The 25,028-nt window shown below is 45.0% G+C and overlaps 1 protein-coding gene across 1 annotated transcript in view; it reads right to left on the reverse strand.

Annotated features, from left to right (window-relative positions):
* Positions 1–387: 387 nt before the first annotated feature.
* Positions 388–25,028, reverse strand: part of JPH1 (junctophilin 1) — a 156,420-nt gene continuing 131,779 nt past the window's right edge. The window contains exons 5-6 of the mRNA XM_056522169.1: positions 8,014–8,110; positions 388–7,253 (exon numbers count right to left, since the gene is read on the reverse strand). Coding sequence (XP_056378144.1) covers positions 8,030–8,110 — 81 coding nt within the window. The 3' untranslated portion in view covers positions 388–7,253; positions 8,014–8,029. The remainder of the gene's footprint in view (positions 7,254–8,013; positions 8,111–25,028) is intronic.

The following is a 25,028-nucleotide window of genomic DNA, read 5'->3' on the forward strand; positions in this document are numbered from 1 at the left end:
TGAAATCGCGGCGGTCCCGAACAGCCCGACTGAACAGCCGGGTTAGTGTTCCTTTCCCTTCAGACGCAGCGGTCAGCTTTGATCGCCACGTCTGAAGGGTTAATACAGGGCATCACCGCGATCGGTGATGTCCTGTATTAGCCGCGGGTCCCGGCCGTTGATGGCCGCAGGGACCGCCGCGATAGGGGTGTATTCGTCATATAAGACGCACCGACTTTTTCCCCCCAGTTTTGGGGAAGAAAAAATTGCGTCTTATACGGCGAAAAGTACGGTAACTACATTTTTAATACAGCAAAATTAAATGAACTGTAACAGAAACAGTAAAATGCAGTGTGAACCCAACCTGAGAATGCAAGCAGGGAGACATAACAGCAGACAGAGCCTGATAAAGAACATTTTTATTGGATCGAGTGAAGTTCTGAAAACCATAAGTTAAACATTTTAGCTTCTGAATTATAAATAAAGGAACTTGTAAATAAAGACTTATTTTTTTTCCACAGCAAGAAACATTTTTAAAGAGACAACATTCCATTGGTAAGTACATTGGCAGACTGCTCGCTGTCCAAAACGTAGTGTACAGTATAACAACCGATTATAAATAGCATCTTATGTAAAATACAGCTGTGCACATCTTTAGAAAAATACCAACATTTTCTGTTTCAGCTTTGTTTTTATAAAAGCCTATAAATCGTACATAGAAATGTAGCCAACATGCTTATTAGTGGTTTATTACCCAGTATTATCTTTAAGGAAAAATAAGGGGAAAACATTTATAACAAACAAGGTTTCAGTAAGAAATGTATTATCCCCACCAAAGAGGCTTCTGAGCTATACAGGAGGCAAAGTTGTCAAATATATATATATATATACACATACAAAAAATTAAATAACAATTTAGTGTCTTATTATAACTCTGTAGCTAAAACTATATAGAACAATATGTTAATAAATATACATTTTTTTTTATTTCTATCTGTGTTTCTCATTACAGGCAATCACACTAAAGGGGTGGAAAAATATATATATTTAAAAAATGCACCCTATCTAAATGTTAAAGGGGTATACAGTTTTCAGCCAATAACATTTAATCATTCATTTGTCAACTCATATTCATTTATTCATGTACAGTTATACAATTTACTTTTTATATCAACTTCTAACAGGTTTTAAGATCACTGCTTGCATTAATTAGAAGCCTTAAAGGGGCACACCAGAAAACATTTTTCTTATCAACTGGTTCCAGAAAGTTATACAGATTTGTAAGTGACTTTCATATAAAAATCTTACTCCTTCCAGTACTTATTAGCTGCTGTATACTACAGAGGAAGTTGTGTAGTTCTTTCCAGTCTGACCACAGTGCTCTCTGCTGACACCTCTGTCCATGTGAGGAACTGTCCAGAACAGGAGATGTTTGCTATTGGGATTTGCTCCTACTCTGGACAGTTCCTCACATGGACAGAGGTGGAGAGCACTTTGGTCAGACTGGAAAGAACTAATCAACTTTCACTGTAGTATACAGCAACTATTAGGCACTGGAAGCATTAAGATGTTTAGGTAAAAAAAAGTACCAGTTGACTTATCCTCTGGAGTACATCTTTAAGGCAGCACCTCCACACAAATTTTGTCTAGCAGTTTTTTTTTTAAATTAGTTTCCTCCTCCCTCATTTTGCACTCCCAAAATGCATTTTTTTTTTTTTTTAAATAGTGGGTTTTAGTATAGGCATTTTTTCTTTGGTGTTTTATCCCCTGTCTTTTTTTCCCCTCATTACAAGTCATGTGATCAACTCACTCAACATGTCACTCCAGGATTTCATTTGAAGAACTGGGAAGGGGGGGGGGGGGGTTAAAACCAAGATCCTACTGAATCATAGCAAGCTGAGATCTTAAAGCCCATTAAAAGGGTTATCTGAAGAGCAGAAAAGTTCTTACTTTTTCTCACTCCCTGGCAGCTATTTTCCAGCTTGATCTCGTCTCCCGGCTATCACTGGCTGCTCACTTCTAGCTTGGTCTAGCCACACGTCTACAACTGGTGGCTCACTTCCTGCTTAGTCTAGTTTCAGGGCTATAACTTCCTCCCTGCTCCAAGGAGGCAGGCTAAAATGGTGGGGAAAGTACCATGTTGTAAAAATTGGATGCTGATGAAACTACGCTCCCGCATCCAACATTGTACACCCATTGGCCACTGGTTTTGCCTGCATGTGATGATAACAACACAGTACCTGCCCCACCCTCTTAGCATGCCCTCTTCATGCGGGGAGGAAGTTATAGCCTTGAAAAGTCATCCAACTAAAAGTGAGTCCTCAGGTTAGTCAAGAAAGGTTACTTTCTTACTGCTTAAACCTTACTGCTCCCGGATAACTCCTTTAAGATAGTATATTAGCAACCTATGTAACAGTTCATTACACAGTGAATAAGCTTTTCGAGCTGAAACTGCAATTCCCCTGTAACACTTCCACCATTCTGTTCTAAAATATTCTAGATTCTTTCACACCATGCTTATATATGACACTTCAAAGGAAAGCTAACACCGTAATACTCAGCTTTGCATTAAGCCATGCAGACTACTTCAATTTGTTACACATAAACCCAAAGATCAAAAAGTAGGAAACACACTTTATGAAGATAAACTCTGTATTTTAGATCCAAGCCCTTTTCTGAATAATATTTTTTTTTAAAGAGAAAATATTTTCCTGGCTTACAAAAAAACCCCCAAAAAATATAAATAAAAAAAAAGGAAGAAAAATCCTCCTTAGAAAGATAAAAAATACCAACATATTCTAGTAAACATGCTCTAAAATATAAAAATACTATATGTGCTGTGTTTTCACTTGAACGTAAAATTAGCAAGTGAAGCTTGGATTTAAATTGTAAGTCCAAAGTTGTGAGCCCCTACGATCTAGGCCTCCGGAGTGAAGAGACACATGCCACACTCAGTGTGGTACAATTACCTTGACAACTGTACCGCCAGCCTGGCCTGAGTCTCCCCACCCCGGATCTGACAATCACACAGGCTCATAACTTTGAACTTACACTTTAAGAAATCCATTTAAGAGGGCAATCTAACAATTTAATTAAAAAGGTTTTCCAGACAGAAGCATTTATTCCCTATTCACTGCATAAGTGAGGATAGGTGGGGTCGCAGGCTGCAGGACCCCCAACTGATTGCCAGAAATGAGGACCCTGTTCACTGTTCTCCCTCCACCTACCAGACTGTGGGCAGAAGCAGGTGAAATGGTGTGATGGTCAAGCATGAGCTTTGCTGCTCCATTAACATTTTATGGCACTTATGGAAACAGCCAAGTACAGAAGATAAATGCTTGTGGTCGGAGTACCCCATTAAAGGCAGGCTCGTCGCTACAGGATAGACAAACCAAGCAATTGCTTGGGGCCCTGAGCTGGCCCGGGGTCCAGAGCAGAGCCAGTGCTTTTTGTGCCGGGCTGTCCTCCTGCTCTTATCCCAGTTCGTCAGCTTGCCCTGTCGGCCGGCCGGGCCAGCAGTGCGAGAGCCTGGAGCGGGAGGCAGAGACTTAAGCCGCTCGGCCTCCGGCTCCTATTTTTGTGCCCAGCTCACCTGTAGTTGCCGGTAACTCAGGATGTCCCCACCCCCAGTTAAGTGCCATACAGCTATGCGCGTCGGCCTCGTATTGACGTTTGCTCACATCACGTCATGCACCCAGAATTCAAGGGCAGGCGTTACTACGTCCTGACGCCGGCCCTAGGTATTCTGAGAGTGTGACGTGTGTGAACATCATTACCGTGCGTTACGCGTAGCTGTGCAAGTCCTTATGTGGGGACTGGGAAAGATTCTGCCCTGAATTCCCGGCAACTGCAGCAGCAGAGGTACCAGCCAGGGTGTGTGTGTGTGTGTGTCTAATCTAGGGGTACTACCTGCCTACTGGGGGGAGGGGGTTAATATGGGGTACTACCTACCTACTGGGGGGAGGGGGTTAATCTGGGGGTACTACCTGCCTACTGGGGGGGGGATAATCTGTCTATTTTCCTTGGGGCCCCTAATTCCTTCCAATGGCCCTGATTAAAGGTTAACTCCCATTTCATATAAAACTATACACAGGCAGATCTTACAGCAGTAAACATGTCATATACTTCATAAACTTTCGGATCCATTGCTTAGCTAGAATAGGTCTCCCTCTTGCCTAAGGTGTAAGTCTCCCTCCTGTTGTCTACCTACTAAGCTCTGTTTGCATATTCACACTAATGGCTGCTTGACTGACGTAACTGGTTGGCAGAGTGGTTGTATTCACACACTGTAGTTTGGCAAACATCAAAATCAGATCTTAAAGTGAGAGGTGTACTGAAAAGTGTGATATTTAAAGACAGACTAATGTTTCCTTATGAGAGACATTGGTGGTTTATTGCTAGAATAAGTATATGTTGAATTGGTCTGCCTGATGAGACCCCCAACAACTGCTAGGATAAAATGGCACTTTATTACCTGCTAGCTCCAGTTTGCCTTTTTGGATGGCCACAGTGTTGGCCATGATAATAATAGCAAAAGGAAGTAGAGGCCTCCAGCTCCAATCTATATAAAAATGTCAGGCTTTATTTGATGCATTTAAAAATCTTCATATGCTAACGTACATGTTAACAACCAAATGAAACACCAGCGCATTTCAAACTATTACAGTTCTTAGTCATCCACCGGGAATTGGCCCGACTGGCGGCCCACATGCTCTCCACAAAAATGTCACCCCCAGGGCAGATGGATCATATGTATGCTGGTGAGATGACTCTTGCTTCTTTCACTTAACATAACTATAACAGGTCGATTATCTGCCTCACAAGAAAGCCAAGTGGTGCTGACAAGAGCTGAGATGGAGCAGTGCTTTGTTCTAGTCACTGGTAGAGGTCAGTAATCCTAATAAGTAACAAATACATATTAAAACTTTTTCAAAACTACATTGTATGAATACATGCTAATAGACTGCTTGCCCTGAGTTGAATTCACAAGGAATAAACAGAACAAGGAAGTCCAGATGACACAGGGCTAATGCACACTGCCATATCGTGGCTCCATAGTATGGCACCCGTAGCCTGCTATGGGTCCATTCTGAAGACACTAAAAGGTGCATTTGACTGCAGTATTACGGACATATTCTCCCCTAGAGGCACTGCTGGAGAGTTTTGTGCTTTACTATATGGTTTAATGTATATAGTTAAACAGCAGAACACGGAAAGTTAATAGTATGTGACACATTTACTGCTGTGAGATTTGCCTGCTTGTAGATTCAGTCTGAAATGAGAGGTGCAGGTTAAAAATAACATGTCATTCACATCTATTACTATTTCTAGCATCAGCAATTGCAAGCGGCATAAATACAATCTTTTATGATTTATGCTTTAAATAATATTCCCAGTAATAACAGTGAAATGTATACTAAACTGCTGGGTAAGCAAGTTCACAATTGTTGCTATACAGCATGTATTATAATGCTTAAACTACCTATGCCAGGGGTAGCACTTTCAGTAGATTTATTATAATATCAAAGAACACATTTTTGTGCAATATAAAATCCACAAAAAAGCCATAATCTAAACTCAAACTTAAAATACATTTAAAAAAATTATTTGTTTAATTACTATTTTTTTATACTTATTTTGTGCCATTAACTGAAGAACAAAATGTGCCCAAATGTATCATTGTGCAATTGTTCTTTTAACTGAACATAAATGTGTTTTTCTACAGTTCTGTACATTGTTTAATGTTGTCTAGAGGCTGGAGACTAAATATTCTTGCATAGGACTCCTTTTAGTATATGCCCTCTTCTTTTAGAAAAGAAAAATCCCTCAAAAACTAAAATTCCAATGAAGTTTTATGTCAAAATAAAATAATTTAAACAGACATGACCAAGTGATCACGCCTACCAATCTCTGTGTGCACAAGTCTTCAATAAATAACGTCTTCAGTGGGTGTAGGTATGTGTCCATAGAGAATTATATATGTATATTAATAAATTATACCGCAGGGTACACGTAAGAGTAGAATGTAGGAGCCAGCCTAGTTTCTCTTAAACTATGAGCATGGAAGCAAAATTCATCAACCTGAATTAAACACAGAGAGAAACATTTAATGTCAATAGTCTGTGGCTCCAGGGATTAGTCCAGCCCTTAATTCTGTACATATCCATACATATATTGACAGTGCACGGTACCATCATGTACATAGTTTCAGAAAACTAACACAAGCTAAAAAAAAAAAATAATTAATAAAAAAAAATTGTGAACATTTCATTCCATCAAAGTAAAAAAAAGGAAAATAAATTAAAGCAGACACTCTGTGAAGCATTGCCAGTTGCCAATGAACAGTGGAGACAGATCATTTGTATCCTCAACCAATACTCCATAAGAAAAGCTCTATGGGTATGAGGAACCATGCGTCTCACTCCAACTTTCGAGCGGTTCCTAGTCTAATGAATACTGGTTCTGTTCTCAACCTTGCTCTGTATACACTGTGCTAAGACAGATAAGCTATCATTTCTTTTTAATAAATTTTGTTATTTTTTTTCAAATAAAAAAAAAAAAATTGCAAAACCCTGCAATAGATGTAAATTTGCAGATTCTATCTTTGAGACTTAATAAGAGGCTTTTGTCCCTTCCCCAGTTACTGGGTTAAGTAATTATGGCTATCCATAACATATGCCCGACCATTGAGATTAGCCTCCACGCACAAGCAAATGACATTCTATCTTCCACAGCGCTGCAAGTAGATGTTAAAAGCAGCAGGTAATTGTATAAGACTGGTGAGTGATGCTGCTAACTATTTCTTCTGAGATAGGAGAAAACTTTGGAACCGCATCCACAGCAACTGAATCCTCTGAGCACATTCCTCTGGCAGTCATTTTTCCTATCTCCTCACTATAAACGTCAGGCGGCAAAATAGTAAGGCAGCTGTTAGCTTCCATCAACGAAAAGTGCTGGTCTGCTGGTGGCCGATGGCCATCTTCACTGACTAGGCTGTTACAGCAGATTGTGTTTTGCCTTTTGACATGGTAACTGATCTACCTTTCTGTGGAATTCAAGAGTGGTATATTTCTACCAAAAGATCAGATAGGCCCCCACAGGCTTACACACATACACATTTTGTTTTTAATTTTTGTTTCTTTAAGCAATCGATCTTGCTTCCAAAAGTTCAAGCCTTCTCTTTCCCGTATCATGACAGAATAGGTGCCATAACAACAGCTTATGACACTACTAACGGGAACTGTGTGCCAACATCTCTCGTTGTCCAGACGTCACTAGATAAAAAAAAAAAAAGAGAAAAGAGACATGACACATTGAGTCACGGTACATTAGCTTTGAGAACTGATAATGTTAAGTTTTCAAGGGAACCTGTCATGCTAAAAACAGCCCAATCTTTAGTCAACATGTTTTAAAAGGGTTGCCCATGGAGCAGAAAAAGTCCTAGCTGTTCTTCTCCCGATACTGCACTTCCGCTCTCTGGTGGTCTCAGTATACTGTTCCAAGATGAGTGGATGCTTGTCCTAATCAGCGTATGCCGGCAAAAGCACACTTACACGCTAAGACAAATAGCTGCATGATGTTGCCACAACGGTAGGACCTTTTTTGCTCCCCAGACAACCCCTTTAAAGTGTAATAAGCTGTATATATATATATATATATATATATATAAATTACTAGTTATACTAAATCTTTTCCAACAATTATGTATATGAATCTGTTCAGTCCCCACTGTTCTGTAACAAGCTGCTCACAGTTTGGATGCCACATTAAAAGTTTAGTATCTTTAAGCACAAATGTATCTCCTTTTTATCTTAAAATGCATTTACAATCTTGCATTCCCAGCAACCAGTGTCTGTACGGAACCCAACTGCTAGTAGTCTTTTTGTCAAGCACTCACAGTAATCTGACTATTGGAATTATTTACTTAGCTACTACAGATGTTAATTGGCTATTTAAAAATTGGCTCAGCTTAATATCAACATGCAATAACTGCACCTAAGACTAAAAACCCATGATGAAGAAGAAAGTTATTACCTGTACCAGCATCCAATCAGGTGAGAAAATGAACAAAAAGAATTGCCAACCCGACGTTTAAAAGCATAACTAGGGCTATCATGATCGAATTGGGCCCCTGTAAATAAAGGGATCAATAATATAGTGAAATATTGTCCATGTCAATCAAATGAAAACTAAAATGATAAAGCATACAAACACATTAAAATAGGGATAATAACTAAATCTCAAACCAGAAAATTTTCTACATTTTCACTAGCTTAGTGGGGCTTCAAACCTTGGAATTGGAATTTCCAGCAGATGCCTAGACACATTAACTGTAATGCAGTAAACATAAACTATTTATGCAAGAAGATTACACACAGAACCATTTATTACGTTAAAGGGGTACTCCACCCCTAGATATCTTATCCCCTAGCCAAAGGATAGGGGCTAAGATATCTGATCGCGGGGGTCCCGCCCCTGGGGAACACCGCATTCTGAAGCTTGGTTTCTTTTTACTTATTAATTTCAGCTTTGTAAGCCCTTGCAGGAATCAGGCCGACAGTTAGAGAGGCGGAGCCACGGGTCCGCTCTGCTTTGGGCTGCACTGCCTCTTTCTGCCCACGTCGCATAGTTGATTAACAGACAGGAAGCAAGTGCTTCAGAGCTGCCCAGGGCAGCTGCCTGCAGACGAGCCCTGCCTGTCAATCAACCACGGGAGGTAGACAGAAGGAGGCGGTGCCTGGAGCAGAGCGGACCCGAAGCTCTGCCTCCCAGACTGTCATTCTGACTCCCGCAAGGGCTTATAAAGCTGAAATTTGTGAGTATAAAGAAGCATAACTATAAATATATGCCTAGAATATTATTGTGAAGCCTTGGTGCATGGTGTGTGCAGCTTTACAAGCATTTTCTTGGTGACAGTTGCGCTTTAAATGGCCACTGTAGATATAAAAAAAATGTATATGATATGTTGTACATTTTGGCAAAACAATAGTTTTTCTAATATACTTCAAACTGCCTTTGAAAATACCACCACTAGAGATCCCTATACCTCCTGGGACACTGATGAGTCCCACGGCAGCATGACGGTGTCCAAGAGTCATGGACACGAGATGGCTGATTGACAAGGCTGCAGTAGGAACACAGCCTGCAGCAATACTGCTGTAATACAGAGTTTTAACAAACATGTGCCTCAAGCTGTTGCAAAAGCTGTAGGCACACAGCTGAAGGCAGTGCTGCTGTAAAAAATTGTTAACTAAATACTGTACCTTTAACTATTCCAAAACTACAAGTCCCAGCATTACAGGACTGACAAAAGAAGATATACATGAATGACATAGAAACATACACTGCTCAAAAAAATAAAGGGAACACTAAGATAACACATTCTAGATCTGAATGAATGAGCTAATCATATGAAATACTTTCGTCTTTACAAAAATTATTAATGGAAATAAAATTTATCAACCCATGGAGGTCTGGATATGGAGTCACACTCAAAATCAAAGTGGAAAACCCCATTACAGGCTGATCCAACTTTGATGTAATGTCCTTAAAACAAGTCACAATGAGACTCACTAGTGTATGTGGCCTCCACGTGCCCGTATGACCTCCCTACAACGCCTGGGCATGCTCCTGATGAGGTCGCAAATGGTCTCCTGAGGGATGTCCTCCCAGACCTGGACTAAAGCATCCGCTAACTCCTGGACAGTCTGTGGTGCAACGTGGCGTTGGTGGATGGAGCGAGACATGATATCCCAGATGTGCTCAATCGGATTCAGGTCTGGGGAACGGCCGGGCCAGTCCATAGCATCAATGCCTTCCTCTTGCAGGAACTGCTGACACACTCCAGCCACATGAGGTCTAGCTTTGTCTTGCATTAGGAGGAACCCAGTGCCAACATCACCAGCATATGGTCTCACAAGGGGTCTGAGGATCTCATCTTGGTACCTAATGGCAGTCAGGCTACCTCTGGCAAGCACATGGAGAGCTGTGCGGCCCCCCCAAAGAAATGCCACCCCACACCATTAATGACCACCTCCAAACCGGTCATGCTGGGGGATGTTGCAGGCAACAGAACATTCTCCACTGCGTCTCCAGACTCATGTCACATATGCTCAGTGTTAACCTGCTTTCATCTGTGAAGAGCACAGGGTGCCAGTGGCGAATTTACCAATCTTGGTGTACTCTGGCAAAAGCCAAACATCCTGCACGTGTTGGGCTGTAAGCACAACCCCCACCTGTGGACATCGGGCCCTCATACCACCCTCATGGAGTCTGTTTCTGATTGTTTGAGTGGACACATGCACATTTGTGGCCTGCTGGAAGTCATTTTGCAGGGCTCTGGCAGTGTTCCTCCTGCACAAAGGCGGAGGTAGCGGTCCTGCTGCTGGGTTGTTGCCCTCCTACGGCCTACTCCACGTCTCCTGGTAACGCCTTCATGCTCTGGACACTATGCTGACAGACACATCAAACCTTCTTGCCACAGTTCGCATTGATGTGCCATCCTGGATGAGCTGCACTACCTAAGCCACTTGTGTGGGTTGTAGACTCCGTCTCATGCTACCACTAGAGTCAAAGCACCGCCAGCATTCAAAAGTGACCAAAACATCAGCCAGGAAGCATAGGAACTAAGAAGTGGTCTGTGGTCACCACCTGCAGAACCACTCCTTTATTGGGGGTGTCTTGCTAATTGCCTATAATTTCCACCTGTTGTCTGTTCCAGTTGCACAACAGCATGTGAAATTGATTGTCAATCAGTGTTGCTTCCTGAGTGGACAGTGTGATTTCTCAGAAGTGTGATTGACTTGGAGTTACATTGTGTTGTTTAAGTGTTCCCTTTATTTTTTTGAGCAGTGTATATAAAATGTATGCCTATCACACCACTGTACTTTTAGCACTAAACCTTACACTAATTTAGGAAGATGTAAGTTATACACTCACCATATTGTCTTTTGTGATAGAATACAGGCAATCCCCAATGACAGGGACGTGCACAGGTTGACTAGAAAGGGGGCTCATTGTGTGTGTGTGTGTACAGCATAAAACCAGAGAGGAAAGGGTTACAGAGAAGGGCTGCCAGGCTCGCCCCCCCAGAGCATTGAGTCAGCAGAGTGAGGGATGGGGAGGAGTTATCACAGTGCAGGCAAGAAAGCGACACCTTTCTTTTGGGAAGATGAAAAAGACATTGAGCAGCTTTAATATGCTATTTTACTGGTGAAACATGAGTGATAGAGACATAAAAATTATATGTACATAATCAGGATTAAGTACTGAGTAACATATAACAGATTTGTTGTTTTTTTGTGGTATCTGACAGGTAGGCTTTAAGGAATTTTCTCTAATAAGTATGTGGGTCTCATAGACATGAACATGGCACTGAGCACCCTCATTTTCAGGAACATGAAAGACCCTCATTAGTTGGACCCTTAAACATTCATGGTACACATCACACAGCTTTATTGTGGGGAACCTACATGAAGTCATTCATTGTGATTTTGTGAATTTAAAGTAAGCCAGGTTTTCAGCAATTCTTCAACCCTTAACTATTTGCTAATCACTGATTGAACCACTAAGCCCTATTTGTAGTGAAGTGACATGAGATTGGCATCTCCTAACAGGGCTTGCTGGGAAGGGCATCAGAGGCAGACAGCCTGGAGTTTGATAGCAAATACACATTTTATTCAATTACCTCCCATCCCAGGCTCCACAAACACAAGAGAAACAACAAAGTGGTTGGCGGAGCTTTGATTAGATCCCCGGAGAACTATCATTCTGAATCAATGCAGTATATAAGAGAGTCTTATTAGATAGTCAGTAATCTCCTTTAAGATGTGAATAACAAGCAGCTTGCTAACAGTGAAGAAGTAATCACAACTCCCCAGGCTACTACTTCTGTTCTAGTACTATTTATACATTGCCTGCTAACCCTTTATGTGGGCTACAAAATGTTCTGTGTAGTTTTCTGCCTTGAAGGTACCTGCCAACGACAGACAGAGAGGCCAGTCAATCATTCTGTGGGCTCCAGCATGCTCGGTCTATAAGAAATTGTGCTCAGGGCTTACATTCGGGCTCGTGGTGGCAAGTGCTGAATACACAACTATGTAAAACCATACATTTACGTACCAAGAGGTTTGAGTTGTTCCGTACATGAAATTGCACCTTACATACAAACCCATGCACCTATATAAAAGAATGACTGATGAAGCGGTTGAGTTGTGCCCATAACCGCGTATGAGGGCATGCCTATAGAGGGCAAAAATTCAAGAAGTAATAACCAACACCACAACTAGTCATATCTATCTTCCCCTAAACTGTTCTTGCTAACCAAGAGAGTTGTGCCTGCCGGCTAGCGACCACATGAGGCAGTACCTGACACTGAGAAGATATGGTGGTGACGCCTACCGCGTCCGGCCCGGCACTGGAACGGGACCTGACTATGTGCTAGCTGATTCGTTCATATTGACATACTCACTGTGGTAATTGCAGAAAGGGGAAAACGATAAAGCTTGTCGGGCATAACATGTCCTCCTGTCCCTGCTGATAAGTGGCAAAATCTCCATTGTTAGTTAAGTGATATGAAGAGTTGACTGGACTGTGCCGTGAGTCATATCCTAATCTGCCAGCATGCCGTCATGAATATGGTCTAAGGAGTAATGACCTGCAGCGAACGACGGGCCTCCTCATCCTGACCACGCCTGCAGACTCGACAGATCTCCGTAACAATTAAGCCTAAGGACTATCATGCTTGCAGACAGGCATCAACAGAACCACTGTGTCCGCAGACATGACCGACCTCTCCGTGACTATTGTACCTGTAGATTTGACAGGTCTTGCATGCCCTCGTGCCTGTGGAAAGCCTCTATGTGACTATCGTACCTGTAGACTGACTGGCTCGCATACCCTCGTGCCTGTGGATGTGACAGGTCTTTGCGCAACCGCTGTGCCTGGAATGGCAGTCTGACTCGAACCTCGTAACTGTAGGCGTGACAGGTCTTTGAGTAACCCTCGTGTCTGTGGAAGTGATAGCTGTTAGCGTGACGCTGACATGAGTGGACAAGACAGATTAATGCGTGAAATAACCACATATGAGTCGTGAAATTGTAACTCTATGACCTGTGTTAGGGAAACATTGAGTAAGCCGTGAATCTCTCTGCAGGCGTGGCAGGTGGAGATGGTATGCAACCCCTGGGTTCATCTTTTTTTTTTTTTCCCGTAATGCGGGAGTGAATGGCAGCTGAGTGCCTGACATGATGTATGCATGGTGTAGTGAGATGAGACTAAGTGTATGCTGTTGCGCTGAAGAAGAGTCAGAATAGCATATGCAGGGGCCCCCACTGAAGACGTGTCAGCCACTGCCAACGTGTATCGAGTCATATTGCACTGAAGCAGAGTCAGGAATAACAGACTTCTCCAGGACCCCGACTGAAGCGAGTCAGACCTGAGGAACTTGGTGGGTGAGAGGATGCGCGAAGCTCTGAAGACGTGTCAGTAGCAGCATCAGTGTGTGAAGCAAGTAACTGTGGTAAGCAAACAAGCGTGGTGAAAGTAACATGGATCAGTGGGTACGTGTTGTGAAGTACATACATAAGAGTGTACATATTTTCCTTCATTTTTTTTTTTTTCTTTTTCGGTAATGCGGGAGTGAATGACAGCTGAGGGCCTGACATGATGTATGCATGGTGTAGTGAGATGAGACTAAGTGTATGCTGCAGCACTGAAGAAGAGTCAGAACAGCATACGCAGGGGCCCCCACTGAAGACGTGTCAGCCAGACGGTTGACCCACTGCCAACTTGTATCGAGTCATATTGCCCTGAAGCAGAGTCAGGAACAACAGACTTCACCAGGACCCCCGACTGAAGTGAGACAGACCTGAGGAACTTGGTGGATGAGAGGACGCGCGAGGCTCTGAAGAAGTGTCAGTAGCAGCGTCAGTGTGTGAGCAAGTAACTGTGGTGAGCAAACAAGAGTGGTGAAAGTACTTTTTTTTTTTTGAAGTGGGAGATCTGATAGGAGTCTACAAACGCAGTTACTCGGTGTAACCCCCTGTGGGCATGGGATATGAGGAGTATGTCAACCCTCTGTGTTTCGTGATGTCGTGCTCTGAAGAAGTGTCAGTAACAGCAACTACGCAGTGCTGCCCCCTGCAGACGTGGCAGGTATGACGGGGAAACAATCACCTATGTGTCGTGAAGTTGTTATTCAGAAGACATGTCAGTAACAACAAATAAGTAGCACGTCTCCCTGCAGAACGTGGCAGCTGAAGTGGGTGTACACCACTTGTGTCGTGGTATGAATGTGCAGAATAACGTGTCAGCGGCCACAATTTTAGTGCATGCTGTAGGACCAGTTAGAAGGTAACTGGTGAGCGTATGACAAGATACGGATGCTTGATCTGTGACTGAGCAGTTACTATGGTAACGAGAGTGTGGTATGTCAGCTACGGGGACCAATAGTCGATACAAACATGTGCACGGAGTGACTATTGTCACGATGCCGGCTGGCAGGAGGTGGATCCTCTGTGCCAGAGAGGGATTGGCGTGGACCGTGCTAGTGGACCGGTTCTAAGTCACTACTGGTTTTCACCAGAGCCCGCCGCAAAGCGGGATGGTCTTGCTGCGGCGGTAGTGACCAGGTCGTATCCACTAGCAACGGCTCAACCTCTCTGACTGCTGAAGATAGACGCGGTACAAGGGAGTAGACAGAAGCAAGGTCGGACGTAGCAGAGGGTCGGGGCAGGCAGCAAGGATCGTAGTCAGGGGCAACGGCAGGAGGTCTGGAACACAGGCTAGGAACACACAAGGAACGCTTTCACTGGCACAATGGCAACAAGATCCGGCGAGGGAGTGCAGGGGAAGTGAAGTATAAATAGGGAGTGCACAGGTGAACACACTGATTAGAACCACTGCGCCAATCAGCGGCGCAGTGGCCCTTTAAATCGCAGAGACCCGGCGCGCGCGCGCCCTAGGGAGCGGGGCCGCGCGCGCCGGGACAGGACCGACGGAGAGCGAGTCAGGTATGGGAGCCGGGGTGCGCATCGCGAGCGGGCGCCACCCGCATCGTGAATCGCATCCCGGCTGGAGGCGGTATCGCAGCGCACCCGGTCAGTGGATCTGACCGGGGCGCTGCAGAAACGAGAGTGTAGCGAGCGCTCCGGGGAGGAGCGGGGACCCGGAGCGCTCGGCGTAACAGTACCCCCCCCCCCTTGGGTCTCCCCCTCTTCTTAGAGCCTGGGAACCTGAGGAGCAGACTTTTGTCTAGGATGTTGTCCTCAGGTTCCCAGGATCTCTCTTCAGGTCCACAGCCCTCCCAATCCACCAAAAAGAACCTTTTTCCTCTGACCGTCTTGGAGGCCAGTATATCCTTCACTGAGAAGACGTCAGAAGAACCGGAAACAGGAGTGGGAGAAACAAGCTTGGGAGAGAAACGGTTGATGATGAGTGGTTTAAGAAGAGAGACATGAAAGGCATTGGGAATACGAAGAGAAGGAGGAAGAAGAAGTTTGTAAGAGACAGGATTAATTTGGCACAAGACTTTGAAAGGACCAAGATAGCGTGGTCCCAGTTTGTAACTGGGGACACGAAAGCGGACATATTTAGCGGAGAGCCATACCTTGTCTCCGGGAGCAAAAATGGGGGGAGCTCTTCTTTTCTTATCGGCAAACTTTTTCATGCGAGATGAAGCCTGTAAAAGAGAATTTTGGGTCTCTTTCCATATGGTGGAAAGATCACGAGTCACTTCATCTACAGCGGGCAAACCAGAGGACAAGGGAATAGGGAGGGGGGGAAGAGGGTGACGGCCGTACACCACGAAAAATGGGGATTTAGCAGAAGATTCAGAGACTCTGAAGTTATACGAGAATTCGGCCCATGGTAGAAGATCTGCCCAGTCGTCCTGGCGGGAGGAAACAAAATGCCGTAAATAATCACCCAGGACCTGGTTAATTCTTTCTACTTGCCCATTGGACTGAGGATGATAAGCAGAAGAAAAGTTTAATTTAATCTTGAGTTGTTTACAGACGGCCCTCCAGAATTTAGACACGAATTGGACGCCTCTATCCGAGACGATCTGCGTGGGCAACCCGTGAAGACGAAAAATGTGTACAAAAAATTGTTTAGCCAACTGAGGCGCTGAAGGAAGACCAGGAAGAGGAATAAAATGTGCCATCTTGGAAAATCGATCAACGACCACCCAAACAACAGTGTTGCCACGGGATGGGGGTAAGTCTGTAATAAAGTCCATACCAATCAGAGACCAAGGCTGTTCGGGGACAGGCAGAGGGTGAAGGAGACCAGCAGGCTTCAGGCGAGGAGTCTTGTCCCGGGCACAGACAGTGCAGGCCCGCACAAATTCACCAACATCTGTCTCCAGAGTCGGCCACCAATAGAAACGAGAGATGAGTTGCACGGATTTCTTGATGCCCGCATGGCCTGCGAGATGGGAGGAGTGACCCCATTTGAGGATTCCGAGGCGTTGGCGTGGAGAGACGAAGGTCTTCCCTGGAGGAGTTTGCCTGATGGAGGCTGGAGAAGTGGAGATCAGGCAGTCAGGAGGAATGATGTGTTGCGGAGAGAGCTCTACTTCCGAGGCATCCGAGGAACGAGAGAGAGCATCGGCCCTGATGTTCTTATCGGCAGGGCGAAAGTGAATTTCAAAATTAAACCGGGCAAAGAACAGAGACCACCTGGTCTGGCGAGGATTCAGCCGTTGGGCAGACTGGAGATAGGAGAGATTCTTGTGATCGGTGTAAATAATAACTGGAAATTTAGATCCCTCCAGCAGATGCCTCCATTCCTCAAGTGCTAATTTAATGGCCAGTAGCTCTCGATCCCCGATGGAGTAGTTCCTCTCCGCCGGAGAGAAGGTCCTAGAAAAAAAACCACAAGTAACAGCATGCCCGGAAGAATTTTTTTGTAGAAGGACCGCTCCAGCTCCTACTGAGGAGGCATCAACCTCCAATAGGAAGGGTTTAGATGGGTCAGGTCTGGAGAGCACGGGAGCTGAAGAAAAGGCAGAGGTACTTCAGCGGGATCCATGGCCGGATCTACTGTCACGATGCCGGCTGGCAGGAGGTGGATCCTCTGTGCCAGAGAGGGATTGGCGTGGACCGTGCTAGTGGACCGGTTCTAAGTCACTACTGGTTTTCACCAGAGCCCGCCGCAAAGCGGGATGGTCTTGCTGCGGCGGTAGTGACCAGGTCATATCCACTAGCAACGGCTCAACCTCTCTGACTGCTGAAGATAGACGCGGTACAAGGGAGTAGACAGAAGCAAGGTCGGACGTAGCAGAGGGTCGGGGCAGGCAGCAAGGATCGTAGTCAGGGGCAACGGCAGGAGGTCTGGAACACAGGCTAGGAACACACAAGGAACGCTTTCACTGGCACAATGGCAACAAGATCCGGCGAGGGAGTGCAGGGGAAGTGAAGTATAAATAGGGAGTGCACAGGTGAACACACTGATTAGAACCACTGCGCCAATCAGCGGCGCAGTGGCCCTTTAAATCGCAGAGACCCGGCGCGCGCGCGCCCTAGGGAGCGGGGCCGCGCGCGCCGGGACAGGACCGACGGAGAGCGAGTCAGGTATGGGAGCCGGGGTGCGCATCGCGAGCGGGCTCCACCCGCATCGCGAATCGCATCCCGGCTGGAGGCGGTATCGCAGCGCACCCGGTCAGTGGATCTGACCGGGGCGCTGCAGAAACGAGAGTGTAGCGAGCGCTCCGGGGAGGAGCGGGGACCCGGAGCGCTCGGCGTAACAACTATTTGTGATTGTACTGTACAACCTGAGAATATCTGTACAGCAAGAAGCTGCGAGCGTGTGTATGGTATGCAGAGTAAGGTTATGCGTATGAACAGTACTAACTATGAGCATGTGTGCGGTAACACAGCGAGGAGCTAGATACGACAACAGTTATGAGCGTACGTTCAGTGCAAGCCGTATGCGCACATGTGTGGATGCAGCGGCACACGTGAGTGCAGTATGACCATGACGGGCACAATGCGGTGCTAATGGTATGAGCGTTCGGCACTATGACTGTACTCGCAGTGTGTGGCGTGATGAGGGTATGTACTGTGTGCAACAATAGAACTGTACCCACTGCATGAAAACTATTATCAAATGAACTGTACACAATACTATAGCTGTACTCACTGCATATAACATTGTGAGCGTATGTGCTGTATACGACAATGTGACTATACTCCTTGTATGTAAGAGTATGAAGGTTTGTACTGTGTGTGGTACTATAACTGTACCCACTGTGTGCCGCACTGAGCGTGTGTTTTGAATGCAACAGTAAACTGTACCCACTGTAAGTGACACCAAGAGCGCATGTACTGTACACGGTACCACAGCTGTACCCACTGTATGTGACACTGTGAGCGTGTATTCTATACCATGACGTAACTGTACTTGCTGCATGTGACCCTGAACATGTGTGTACTGTTAACAACGTGCTGTACCCACTGCATAAAACACTATGACGTGTGTGCTCTATACAACACTGTAACTGTGTGCCCTGCATGTGCCACTAAGAGCGCCTGTTATGCTGGATAAATATTATGAATGTTTATACGCGGTGTAAATGCTTGAGCGTATGTGCAGTATAAAGCGGTGAGCGGTATAGTACTGACATAACGTAAGAGCAGTAAATGTTATGAGTGTATGCACTGTATACGTGTTGTGTGCGGTGTGAAGCCATGAGCGTATGTATTGTGTGAAGCTACGTGTGGAATACATTCTATGAGTGACTGCATGGTATGAGTGCTATGAGTAACTGCATGGTGTAAATGCTAGGAGACTGCACAGTGTAATTGGTATGGGTGACTGCACAGTATAGTGGTATGGGTGACTGCACGGTATGAGTGCTGAGCGACTGCACTATATAAATGATATGAGTGACTGCGCAGTATGACCCTATGAGTAACTGGACGGTATGATGATATGAGCGACTGCCCGGTATGATGCTATGAGCGGCTGCATGGTATGAATGTTATGAGTGACTGCATGGTATAAATGCTACGAGTGACTGCACGGTATGAATGCTGTGGGTGACTGTGACGGTATGAATGCTAAGAGTGACTGCACGGTAGGAAGCTAAGAGTGGCTGCACAGTATGAAACGTTATGAGTAACTGTATGGCACGAACGCTACTAGTGACTGTAAGTTTGAAACGCTGTGAGTGACTGTGCAGTATGAACGCTATGAGTGACTGCACAGTATGAAGCTATGAGTGACTGCCCGGTATGATGCTATCAGCCGCTGCATGGTATGAATGCTACGAGTGATGCACGGTGTAAATGCTACGAGTGACTGCAAAGTATAAATGCTGTGGGTGACTGTGACAGTATAAATGCTATGAGTGACTGCACAGTATGAAGCTAAGAGTGGCTGCACAGTAAGAGCGTTATGAGTGACTGTACGGCACGAACGCTACTAGCGACTGTAAAGTGTGAAACGCTGTGAGTGACTGTGCAGTATGAACGCTATGAGTGACTGCAAAGTATGGAAACTATGAGTGACTGCACGGTGTGAAAGCTATGAGTGACTGCACGGTGTGAAAGCTATGAGTGACTGCACGGTGTGAAAGCTATGAGTGACTGCATAGTCTGAAAGCGATGAGTGACTGCACAGTATGAACGCTATGGGTGACTGCACGGTATAAAAGTTATATAGTGACTGCATGGGCTGTCTAAAACATAAATGAAGTGTATCACATGATTGTACTAAAATAGACATAAGACAACTGCAATACCAATATAAGCTTAATTGTACAGTGTGTAAGAAAGCTGTAGGCAGAGCATGTAGCTCAAGGGTGGTCCGACCACAGCTGGGGAGCTGTTGCAGTGTGACAAGACAGTGAAGGAAACGTGCGCTGCCTGTGCGGGGGGGGGGGGGGGGGGGGGAATCGGATGGCGGGCTGGACTGATCCCCAGCTGCACCCTTGTGGCAAGACAGCCGGGGACCGCAAGCTGAGACACCCCCGACCTGGGCTTAAACGTGAGTGATATAGCCTGTCAGGGCAGCTAGGTTTCTGCCGGCAGGCTGCGGCTGAGTTCTGCCCCCGTGCACATCACGTGACTCGGCGGCGGCACCCTGGCAACAGGGAGTGCAGGTCACGCCGCGAGGGCCACGGGATGCCGCCGGGGGACGAGCAATGTGAGCACGGAACCGGGTTGGAGCTCAGCCTGGCTGCTGCTGGAAGCGAGAGACCCGGCCGCATGACCCGTCTCGGCGTGGGTGGATGACGTCACCCGGCCGGCTCCAGGAGCGCTTCGCGGGGGAACATAGTTGACGGGCCGGCTGCCGCCGGAACAATAGTGCACAATGTCCCGGGATAACCCAGGCCTACCGCAACCGCCACTCCTCTCTGGAAACACCACACGCGCCTGCCTGCAAACCACGTATGCCCCGCCTGTATGTTGCGGGGGCGTTTTATAGTGGTGCGTCCTGCATGACCCCACCTGTAGGTGCGGGGGGCATGGGAATTCACGCCCCCTCGCACAAATACAGCCTAAATGCTTCCTACTTGTCATTAAAGAAACACTTCAGTTGTCCTGATCTTAATAGTCACATCACCTCACTTTTTGAAATAGTCAGTAATGCAGGAATTCTGGCAAAAATATGTTTTAATGCCTCTCAATAAAATGCTAGTTAGATGGCCATACTGATTTGTCTCTTACCCTCAGGGGTTAGCATTGTTGCCTTGCAGTGCTGGGGTCCTAGATTGAAATCCCACCAAGGACAACATCTGCAAGGAGTTTGTATGTTCTCCCACACTACGAAACATATTGATAGGTGAATTTAGATTGTGAGTCCCAATGGGGACAGGGACCAATATGAGTAAGCAGTGTACAGTGCAAGATCTGTGTGCACTATATAAATAAAGAATCATTATTATTATTAATAATTTTCAGTCTTGCTGCTTGACCCTGTGACTGATGCAGTGACTGTTAAAATCCCCCAACCTCTTCCCCCAGGAAATGCTGTGTGGACCAGAAGTCATTGGGGGAGAATTATCAAAACATGTGCAAAGGTAAAGCTGCCCAATTGCCCATAGCGACCAATCAGCTGGCTTCTTTCATGTTTAACAAGGCCTCTGCAAAATGAAAGAAGCAATCTGATTGGTTGCTATGAGCAACTGGGCAACTTTTTTCTGCACAGGTCTTGATAATTCTGCCTCATTTTCCTTTTGCACTGATGTAAGTCTGCTATAGACCACAGGGGAGATTTATCAAATCCTGTCCAGAGTAAAAGTTGCTGGGTTTCCCATAGCAACCAATCAGATCGCTTCTTTCATTTTTCACAGGCCTTTTCAAAAATGTATCTGATTGGTTGCTATGGGCAACTCAGCAACTTTTACCTCTGGACAGGTTTTGATAAATCTCCCCCTATGACTTCTGACCCTCACAGCACTAGGTATGGAAATCACCTTGCTAAGCAGCAGAGTTAGATCGGCATCGTATTCTGGAAATATAGCAGAAGAACAGGATAAGCATAAGATGTGCTGGTGTCTGTCTGTGTGTGTGTGTGTGTGTGTCGGGGAGGGGGGGAAACGACAATGCTACATAATGTGAGGAACCTGCTGCTACCTAATGTAGGGAACCTAGTACTACCTAATGTGGGGAACCTACTACTACCTAATGTGGGGAACCTGCTACTACCTAATGTGGGGAACCTACTACTACCTAATGTGGGGAACCTGCTACTACCTAATGTGGGGAACCTGCTACTACCTAATGTGGGGAACCTGCTACTACCTAATGTGGGGAACCTACTACTACCTAATGTGGGGAACCTACTACTACCTAATGTGGGGAACCTGCTACTACCTAATGTGGGGAACCTGCTACTACCTAATGTGGGGAACCTGCTACTACCTAATGTGGGGAACCTGCTACTACCTAATGTGGGGAACCTGCTTCTACCTAATGTGGGGAACTTGCTACTACCTAATGTGGGGAACCTGCTTCTACCTAATGTGGGGAACCTGCTTATCTCTAATGTGGGGAACCTGCTTTTACCTAATGTGGGGAACCTGCTTCTACCTAATGTGGGGAACCTGCTACTACCTAATGTGGGGAACCTGCTACTACCTAATGTGGGGAACCTGCTACTACCTAATGTGGGGAACTTGCTTCTACCTAATTTGGGGAACCTGCTTCTACCTAATTTGGGGAACCTGCTACTGCCTAATGTGGGGGACCTGCTACTACCTAAGGTGGGGAACCTGCTACTACCTAATGTGGGGAACCTGCTTCCACCTAATGTGGGAAAACTGCTACTACCTAATGTGGGGAACCTGCTGCCTACCTAATGTGGGGAACCTGCTGCCTACCTAATGTGGGGAACCCCCAGAAGTAGCACCCCCATCATCCGTCAGCTCATGCTATTACCAGCTCATGCTATAGGGGGAATGGGTGGGTTGCTGGTGGATGATGAGGGTGCTACTGCTGGTGGGGGGTGTTGCTGGTGGATGATTAGGGGCACATGATGGGGGCATTATATGTAAGGGGCGCATGTGGTCCAGCCTCACCCAGCTGGCCCCCGGATAATTTGAGTTTGAGACCCCTGATCTAAAGCATGTTATAGATAGAGAGTAAAAAAATAAAAACTTTTTTTGACCGCACTGCTGCTTTCATTTTTGAGCTCAGCAGCGTTTTTTTCGCCGGCTTCTCCATTCGGATCTTTATGTTTCATTTCTGTGTGAAAAGATGTGCATAGGCAGTATGTATGTACAACATTTTCTACCAAGCACAGAGGTGCTGCTGGTACTGACCTCTCATATTGGTTGTTGCCTCAGCAGTGCATATACTGTATGTATATATATATATATATATATTATATATATATGTATATGTGTGGATATATGATGGTTGGTGATTTGACCAATGGGACTCCAAATGATTGTTAAAATGAAGAGAAAACCTCACGCCATACCCTTTTCTATCTTCTTATGAGACACCAGGTTGGCCCATGCCTTATGGCTCAGTTAATATGGTACTAAAGGTAGCATATATAGTAAACTGCAGCCTACTGTCCCTTCTGAACCCCTCATGAGACACAGATCACTGATCAGCTGACCTTAGAGGGGCTTATTTTTTGTTCTTTTTTAAATCAACTGGTGCTAGAAAGGTAAGCAGATTTCTAAATTACTTCTTCCTTGCAAAACAATGCATACTCCATTATGTTCCTGTGAATGGATGTTCAGTGAATGTCATAGTACCGGTTGGCTTGGACTTATCAGGGCAACAAATGGTCATCCTAATATAAAGTGGTCGATCTCCATAACAGATTGCCTTCCTGAGAAATCCTATACAGTCTTTACATGGCTCCTTGCTCTGGATTAGCAGATGCAATATCTTGGCAATGCTAGACTGTCAATCGATGCTTAAAAAGGAAAGTGTGTTTTTACATTGTGTTTTCACAGCCTAAGCAAATCGGATGTTAAATATATCAGAATAACTTAGAGCTTCTCTATAGATTTGCATTTGCATTAGAGCTGCCAAATGCAAGATTATCTACATAAAGCAAACACCCACCATGGGAAATGTACAGGTGGGACACCAAAATAGCTCCAACATAAATGACACCAGGAAAATCTGTACATAGCAGCTGTTTTATACTTTGTGACATAGAGCTAAAGCATTCAATTGCCCAAAAAGAGAAAGAACAAATTAAAATTATAGATTGATATCTACAGAATAAAAACTCTGGTGTTTATATCGGCCTGGCCTATGGTGTCAAAAAAAGGAATACAGAATACTAGCTCCTTCTTACTGCAATCATTTTTGGCATTGATTTTTACTTTTAACTTTATATATATATATATATATATATATATATATATATAAATATTGGGGTCAAGTATTCTCCTCAGGGAGAGGAACACCGCTTCCGGTGTAAAACGGAGATTCAAAAAGCCCATTAGCACTCCGCTGGCTTTCTGGGTAAGGAATATGCAAAGCAGCTCATCACACCACCTTCTCAGGTAGCATGCCCTCAGATTAGCACTGGCTCCAGTTACAAAGTCTCAGAAGCTGATAGGGATTGGGATGGATATATATACACATGGATATATATATATATATATATATATATATATATATATATATAGTAAGTTTGAGTAGCCATATTAGTCCAGTGATGCAGATGCAAATCCAAAAATGTTGCAGTACCTTGTAATACCTTTTTTATTGGACTAACAGAATTTTGTAGAGACAAGCTTTCGGGATTCCTTCCTTTATCAAGTCCAAAGCAAATCTAAGCTTACAAGCACAAGACACAGGTTACCTGTGTCTTCTGCTTGTGAGCTTAGATTTGCTTTGGACTTGATAAAGGGAGGAATCCCGAAAGCTTTTCTCTACAAAATTCTGTTAGTCCAATAAAAAAAGGTATTACAAGGTACTGCAACATTTTTTGATTTGCATCTATATATATATATATATATAGATAGACTGCTCAAAAAAATAAAGGGAACACTAAAATAACACCCTAGATCTGAATGAACTAATTGTATGAAATACTTTCATTTTTACATAGTTGAATGTGATGACAACAAAATCCCACAAAAATGATCAATGGAAATCAAATTTATCAACCCATGGAGGTCTGGATATGGAGTCACACTCAAAATCAAAGTGGAAAACCACACTACAGGCTGATCCAACTTTGATGTAATGTCCTAAAAACAAGTCAAAATGAGGCTCAGTAGTGTGTGTGGCCTCCACGTGCCCGTATGACCTCCGTACAATGCCTGGGCATGCTCCTGATGAGGTGGCGGATGGTCTCCTGAGGGATGTCCTCCCAGACCTGGACTAAAGCATCCGTCAACTCCTGGACAGTCTGTGGTGCAATGTGGCGTTGGTGGATGGAGCGAGACATGATGTTCCAGATGTGCTCAATCAGATTCAGGTCTGGGGAACTGATGGGCCAGTCCGTAGCATCAATGCCTTCCTCTTGCAGGAACTGCTCTGACACACTCCAGCCACATGAGGTCTAGCATTGTCTTGCATTAGGAGGAACCCAGGGCCAACCGCACAAGCATATAGTCTCACAAG

The sequence above is a fragment of the Hyla sarda genome, chromosome 5 (assembly GCF_029499605.1).
Source record: "Hyla sarda isolate aHylSar1 chromosome 5, aHylSar1.hap1, whole genome shotgun sequence".
Lineage (NCBI taxonomy): Eukaryota > Metazoa > Chordata > Amphibia > Anura > Hylidae > Hyla > Hyla sarda.